The sequence below is a fragment of the Cannabis sativa genome, chromosome 9 (assembly GCF_029168945.1).
Source record: "Cannabis sativa cultivar Pink pepper isolate KNU-18-1 chromosome 9, ASM2916894v1, whole genome shotgun sequence".
Lineage (NCBI taxonomy): Eukaryota > Viridiplantae > Streptophyta > Magnoliopsida > Rosales > Cannabaceae > Cannabis > Cannabis sativa.
In genome coordinates this window covers 55592089-55599794 of record NC_083609.1, presented here as the reverse complement: position 1 = coordinate 55599794, position 7706 = coordinate 55592089, and the positions used below count along the sequence as shown (strand labels likewise).

At 31.3% G+C, this 7706-nt stretch overlaps 1 protein-coding gene across 2 annotated transcripts; it reads left to right on the top strand.

Moving 5' to 3' along the window:
- The first annotated feature begins 216 nt into the window (after positions 1-216).
- Positions 217-6143, top strand: LOC115722487 (protein indeterminate-domain 5, chloroplastic). Of its 2 annotated transcripts, XR_009684557.1 has the most exons (5): positions 217-1171; positions 1290-1686; positions 3495-4030; positions 4320-5190; positions 5732-6143. XR_009684557.1 is itself a non-coding variant. In XM_061104241.1 (4 exons), the coding sequence occupies exons 1-4, from the start codon at positions 970-972 to the stop codon at positions 5108-5110; spliced, it is 1926 nt and encodes a 641-aa protein (XP_060960224.1). In that variant the 5' UTR covers positions 217-969; the 3' UTR covers positions 5111-5808. The 2 variants fall into 2 exon arrangements, 1 of the variants encoding a protein (XP_060960224.1); XM_061104241.1 differs by having other exon boundaries at positions 4320-5808.
- The last annotated feature ends 1563 nt before the right edge of the window (positions 6144-7706 follow it).

The window sequence follows — 7706 nt, the reverse complement described above, 5'->3', positions numbered from 1 at the left end:
AGAGAGAGAGAGGTAGCTGTTCATGCTAGCGCTGCTCTCACGCACCATTCCATGTCGTTAAGTGCATAGGATTGGGTCCACCGACCTGAGGCCCTTACCTAGCTAAAAATATATATATTAATTTAAATTAATTAATACATATTTATAATTTTTCAATATTATTTTGAAAATTACTTAATTAAATATAATTGAAGGGATGAAAAAGAATTCTATGTGAGAATTAATAAATAATAAAAATATATTATATGGTTGTGTATATGTGTTAATGTAACTGCATGACACCAAATCACAAAACAAAGAGCAAATATATATGAATTTTTGTGCTATTTCACTCAAAAACAAATAAGAAAAAAAAAACAAAAAAGGCACACACACAGAGAGAATAGAGAGAAAGAAAGAAGCTGAGTACTACCACCACTATAGCAGCACCAGCTGATGATTTTCAAAGCTAGTTCTCTTTCTGTCTATGGAGTTATTATTATTATTATTATTATTATTATGCCCTATAATATTTACACCTCCTTCTTTGGTTGATGTTGTTCTAGCTCATCATCATCATCATCAATTTTGCTTTTGAAATCTCTTCTCATCTTTAGGTTATTATCTTCATCTTCATCTTCATCTTCTTCTTATTATATTATTACTATAATATAAATATATATAATCTTAGGATATTGAGGTTCTGCCGGCTTTTGGGGTTTATATAGCTCTATAGCTATACCTTTTTTCATTCACCTTTTATATATATTTTTGTGTTTTGAGATAAAATTTTTAGAAATGAAAGACTGAAAAAAAAACTTGCATGTGGGATTGTGCAGCAACAAACAGCTTGTTTCTAGAAATTCAGTTTTTTTTTTTATATATAATATAATTTGCTTTTGGGAGCTAAAAGTAAAGTGATTCGAAAGAAAAAGGAGAGAAAATCCTAAGAAACCCAGAAAGTAAAGAAGAGATATATATATATATATTATGGCGGCTGCTTCTTCATCTTCGATACCAGGTTTTGGAATCAATAGCAACAGAGAAGAAGACCCAAATAATAATCAGATGATGATGAAACAACATTCTTCATCAACTCCAACTAATTCATCTTCTCTACCTCTACAACAACCTAATCCACCTCCTCCTATTCCAGCTCAGAAGAAAAAGAGAAATCAACCAGGAACACCAAGCAAGTATTCCTAAACCCATTTTGAAATTAATCGAAGATCTATATATTAACTCAATTTTGAAATACAAAAACCCATTAATTAATTTCCCCTCTTTTAATTTATTTGTTTTTGTTACAGATCCAGATGCGGAAGTGATAGCGTTATCTCCAAAGACTCTAATGGCAACAAACAGGTTCATATGTGAGGTATGCAACAAAGGGTTTCAAAGGGAACAAAATCTTCAGTTACACAGAAGAGGACACAATCTTCCATGGAAACTTAAGCAGAAAACAAACAAAGAACCGAAACGCAAAGTCTATCTCTGTCCAGAACCCACTTGCGTTCATCACGACCCATCTCGTGCCTTGGGAGACCTCACCGGAATCAAAAAACACTATTCTAGAAAACACGGTGAGAAGAAATGGAAGTGTGAAAAGTGTTCAAAACGCTATGCTGTTCAGTCTGATTGGAAAGCCCATTCTAAGACTTGTGGTACTAGAGAGTACAGATGTGACTGTGGCACTCTTTTCTCCAGGTAATTATTTAATTAATCAATTTATAATCACCCCATTATCATTATTATTATTATTATTATTATTATGTTAATTGAAGAATTTTTAGTTTTGTTTCAGTACTACACAGTAGCAGTAGCAGTAGTAAGCATATTAGTGTTAGAGTAGTACTACAAAAAGAGTTTTTGTAGCTTTTTAATGGGGATGATTTCTCTTTTGCTTTACTACTACTACTTCTTCTAATAAAATGGGTCTCATATCATATATCTCTTGTTTTTCTTCTCTATAATCTTTCTCTTCTCTATATTGTTTTCTTTCTCTCTTTTTTTTGGGTGTGTGTACGGTTTGAGAAGGAAATATGCAGAAAACATGCTCCCACGTGAATAATCTCTGGAAACTGCCATGGTCGTATATAGAGAGAGAGGTTTCAGAAATTAAAATAAATAATAAAAATTTATTCAAAAACAATTCCTAATTTTGTATTTCCTCGGGAACAACGCCTTCTTTTTTTTTTTCTTTTTTGAAAATAAAAATTATATATATATATTTGTTTCTCATATTCACGTGTTGGTATGCCATTTAGAGATGGTGGGAGTGTACTGGGGGGCGTTCTTAACAGGTTTGTTCTCTTATGGGTTGGCTAGATGTGATCAGAACCTCTGTGTTCCTTTTCATGATAACGTTAAGCTAATTACTCTCTCTTTCTCTCTCTTCTTTCTCTCAAGCCCGTGGTCATACAGTTCGTCAAGTAATAATAATAATAATAATAGTACTATATAACACTACTACTACTACTCTCATTTTTGGTAGTATCAGTGGGGAACCAATTAAAGTTTTTGGGAATTAACTTTATTTTTATTTTGGAAAATTAAAGAGGAGAAACAAAAGTGGGAATTTTCATTAATGTTTTGGTCAAATATTTCTGAAAAAACAAATTGTATAATCAGGCGTTTCAATATTACTTCTTTTGCATTCAATGCATTTAGACTGTAATTAATAATGAAATGGCTATAGCTTTTAATTTTCATGTGTGTATTTTTGGGCTTGATTGTTCACGTTTCTTTGCATTTGATATACAGATATATATATATACTACATTTCTCTTATTATTGCATTTATTGAACAACTTACAGTTCCTGAAAATGGTAAGCTATATTTCGTTGATTGAATCTTGTTATTAAATTCTATGCATCATGATTTAGACTAGTCATTAATTCCAATCACATTTCTCTTATTAATTCTTCCTATCTTTCACAAAATTTCTCCTCAATACATATTTATTGTTTCCTCAAATATATATATTCACGTGTTACCAAAAACTCACTATAACCTTTGTTTCATTAATCGTCTGCATTAAATGTAATACGTACGTACATATACTTGTATTTTTTTCTTTTTTCCAACTTTTCGATTTATATTTTCTTTTACATTTGTCGGTGAAGTTGTCCAAATTAATCAATGAAACATTTGAAAATTTTCACACTATATATATACGTCCTTATTTTTCCTTCATCACATTCATTACAAAAAATAATAATTTAAATTGCATATTGTGTTCTATTGAATTTTAGAATAATGTGGGGGCCAGAAATTTTCTGATGAGATTATTATTATTATTATTATTATTTCAATCGTTTCCTATAAATAATATTCGATCACGAGATGAGCAAAGCAAAGCTGTTCTTTCTTATCTCTATATACTCTAATAATTGTCCTTCTATCAATACAACTTTTATGTGTCAATTTTCTTTAGTTCATACTTATTATTATTATTATTATTAATAATGATATTAAAATTGAATTATGTGATATTTTTGTTTTAATATTATAGGAGAGACAGCTTCATCACACATAGGGCTTTCTGCGACGCACTGGCGCAAGAGAGCGCGAGACACCCTCCAAATTTGAGCGCAATAAGTGCTAATTTGTACGGAGGAAGCAATGCAACAAGTTTGGGATTATCACAACTTGGTCCTCATCATCAATTCTCAGCTTTACAAGACCAAACTCACCAAACTACAGGAGATATGTTACGCCTCGGAGGCGGTGGGGCAGGCGCCTCCCATCATCGGTCGGCTCATTTACCTCAGGCCCCGTCTTCGGGGCAATTCGAACACGGCCACATTCTCTCGCCTACTTCGTTTCGGGCTCAGCAACAGCAGCAACAGACACCGGGTGGGTTCTTTATGACTGCTGAACCGAACCAACAGCAGCAACAGCAGCATTACCATCATCAAGATGATCATCATCATAGCCATCATCATCATCATCAATCTCAGCATGGTTTCTTGCCTAATAAGCCTTTTCATGGTCTTATGCAGTTCTCTGAAATTCAATCTAATGCAAACAACGTCAACCCTTCTTCAGGTGGTAATTATATATTATTTACTTCTCTTATCTTTATTTTTAATAATAAGTTTAAATTTAGTAAATATAATTTATTTTGAATGGACATATATATTGTTACTTATTATTTTATTTAATTGATTTCAATAATACATTAATCCAATTACCAAAACTATATCCAATTACTTAAATGCAATTTAATATGATCATATATGGTATTATTTTGTAGAGCATTAGGCACCACTCCTAATTATATTACTGATTTTTTTTTATTGCTGTAGTTTTATAATTGTGTAATTATATTATTCAGGTCTATTGATTTCCAATCATTTCAATACCGAAAACGGCACATCTGGCGGCGGCGGAAGTGGTAGTGGCGGCGGAAGTGGTGGTGATCAGGGAACAAATATATTCTCGGGACAAATTGTGACAGGCGATCAAATAAACTCAAGTCCAGTCTCATCACTCTACAGCAATTCAGTCCAGAACAACCACGCAGTTGCGGCGGCGGCTCACATGTCAGCCACGGCTTTACTCCAAAAAGCGGCTCAAATGGGCTCAACATCCACAACAAACAACACAGCTTCACTCCTCCGAACATTCGGTACCTCTTCCTCATCATCAGCGCAAAATAAACCCTCAACCATGGCTCCCGCCTCTTTCGGCGGGAGCAGTAGTAGTACTACTGGAGGACTATTCGGTTCTGATCAAAACGATCAGAACCATCTTCAAGATCTAATGAACTCGTTTGCCGCCGCCGGTGGAAACAACTCAATGTTCGGCGGAAACACCTTTGTTGGAGGCGGCGGCTACGATCATCAAGATCAGAAGTTACATCAGGCCAATAGTAGTGGCGGTGGTGGCGGTTCTATGGCCGCAATGAACAATAGTATGGGCGGTGGCGGTGGTGGTAGCGGTGGTTCGGATAGGCTTACGAGGGACTTTCTTGGAGTGGGACAGATTGTGAGAAGCGTAAGCGGAGGGTTTTCTAATAAACAGCGTGGAATTATCGAAATGGGTTCGTTGGATTCGGAAAACAATGCGCCGCCGCCGCCGTCATCAGCCCAATCCTTTGGAGGCTCACCTGGGAATTTTCAGTAGTTAGATTTGGGGATGAAAGGAAAAGCAAGAAAATAAGAAAGAATAAAGAAAGAGAAAAAGAAAATAAAAGAAAAAAAAAGGTACTATTTCTACTACTACTACTTATTCTACTAGATTGATTACTACTACTACCACTTCAGAAATGAGTACGTGAAAATTAGTGACGTAGTTAAAATAAAATGATTATATTTTTGTGATAAAAGTAAGTAAGTTAGTTTTCTTTGGTAAATGTGCAATAATTCTTTTACTGTTTTCTTATGATTTTTTTTTTATTTTTTATTTTATTTTTAAAATAAAAAAGTTTTAATCTGACACATTGTCCTACATTGGGACAGTCACGGTTTATGACCTGGAGTACATGTAGGGTTTCGTTTGTTTTTTAGTTTTATTAATTTTAATTTTCTTTCTTGTTTTAACTTTTTTAAATTTTCACATTTATTTTTTTCTTTTTGTTTTGGTATTGGGAGAGTCACGAGTGCTTTGACTTGGTAGGAAAAAAAAAAATCAACAATTAAATATCAGAAAAATTATAAATTAGAGTTTTTGCTATTTTTGTTAAGTTATTTTCTTCTACTTTAATTTTCTAAATATAGATTATTTTTATTATTATTGTTTTTGCAGGAACTCTGATTTGTTAAATCAAAATCTGATTTTTCATCTCAATTTCTTTCTGACAAGTACTACAACAAAAGAAGAAATATTGTCTGAAGCCCTAAGGAGTAGTTTTTGAAAAAATGTGTCTAATCAGAAATATTTTGGAACACAAATTTAAAAAAGCTTCCCTTTAAGCTGTGACGACGTCGTATCTTTCTTGCTATACCACCCCTCATCATCATCATCATCATCATCATCATCAACTCTGAAAATTGGAGGTTTTGAACATTGGCAGCTAGCTACCTACAACTCTTTGTAGTTTAACTTTTTTTCTTTTTTGTTAGAGAACAACTTTTTTTTTTCTTCATATAATTTTTTTTTTAAGGTTTCATTGAGAATTGGTGTTACTTTATTATGCACTAGTTTGTTACAGCTAAAATCCAAGCAGATAGGAAGTTTCTTAAATTATTCCAAACATATCCAAATGTCTCATTATTTTGAATAGACTCATCACAAGTTTTTGTCAAAATAAATATACAGTCAGAAATGAATTAATAATTAATTTACCTCACACAAAAAAGAAAAAAAATAAAGAGTAAATTGTTCTTATAAGGTATATAAATTTTAACCGTACACAATAATGAAGATATATATTATTTGATCCTATAATACTTACTTGTCAAGTTGTCATGATCTAGAGATGTAAAAAAAAATTCATATGTATAATTAATAAATGCATGAATCATGAGATCCCATTCCTTCAACATATGCAGTCTGTATCAATAATTTATATCAAAATAATATATATGCAATTTGCAGGACTATATATATATATACTATTATTATTACTTCTTTGGATACCATATAGAGTTGAGTACATTTTAAAGAATGAAATTAAACACAACAATTATTTGTTTGTACATGTTTCCTGCCAGCAAGTACTCCTAGAAATCCAACAACTAAGGGACAAACCTAATTCAATGAAGAATAATGGCAGGTCTCTAATAATCTTTGCTTTTTTTTTTTTTAGATTCATGACCTAATTCACTACTATATTATATATTTACATGTTTCTTTTTATTTTAATAAATGAATAAATTATATAGATTAGGATGTTTAATTATTTAACGTACGTTATAAACATTATGTATATACTATTGTTAATTAATAAACTAAGACTATATATATATGTAGATATAAAGAGATGATTATATATTCCATACACCATTTATATATAATGAACTACTATAATCTCTAAATTAACTAATAATAACTTTCTCAATATATATTTGTTCTCATCGGATGAATAGTGTGACATTAGTCAAATCTATTTAATTTCTAGAAAAAATTAGTAGTATCATTTTATTATCAGATATACTAATATATATATATATATGAGCATTATTATTACCTCCCTATGTTAAGTATTATATTGTTGATAAATACTTAAATTTAATTTTTAATGGTAATAATACTTAAATTATATTTTTAAAATTTCCGTAGGTACTTGATCATTAAGTGTAAAGCCATTATCCTTATATCATTTTATTAGTATATATATTTTAATTAGTTTTTAAATAAAAAATAAAAATTAAGACTAATTGGGATTTTTTTCCCCGTACTTTGATATGTAACAAATTATGCCCCATGAACTTTTAAGGTTATTAAAAATGCCCCCTGAACTATTGAGATTGTTAGATTTAAGGACTTCTGTCCAATTTTATTAAAAAAAGTCTAACATAGATGAAAGTTCAGGGAACATGATTTAGTACATGTCAAAGTTCGAGGGACATATTTGGTAGATATTAAAGTCCAGGGAGCATGATTTAGTACATAAATAATTACTGAAATAGTAAAATTGAATGAAATTAGACAAAAGTCCTTAAATCTAACAATCTCAATATTCAGGAGGAATTTTTAACGGCCAAAAAAGTTCAGTGGACATGATTTGGTACATGTTAAAGTTTAGGGAGAAAAAATCTTAATTAGCCAAAAATTAATG

Bases quoted from the DNA above. Each gene is read 5' to 3' on its own strand.
- LOC115722487 (XM_061104241.1), top strand. From the start codon at position 970: ATGGCGGCTGCTTCTTCATCTTCGATACCAGGTTTTGGAATCAATAGC. The intron at 1,687-3,494 runs GTAATTATTTAA...TTAATATTATAG, and splicing joins TGTGGCACTCTTTTCTCCAG to GAGAGACAGCTTCATCACAC. The intron at 4,031-4,319 runs GTGGTAATTATA...TATATTATTCAG, and splicing joins CAACGTCAACCCTTCTTCAG to GTCTATTGATTTCCAATCAT.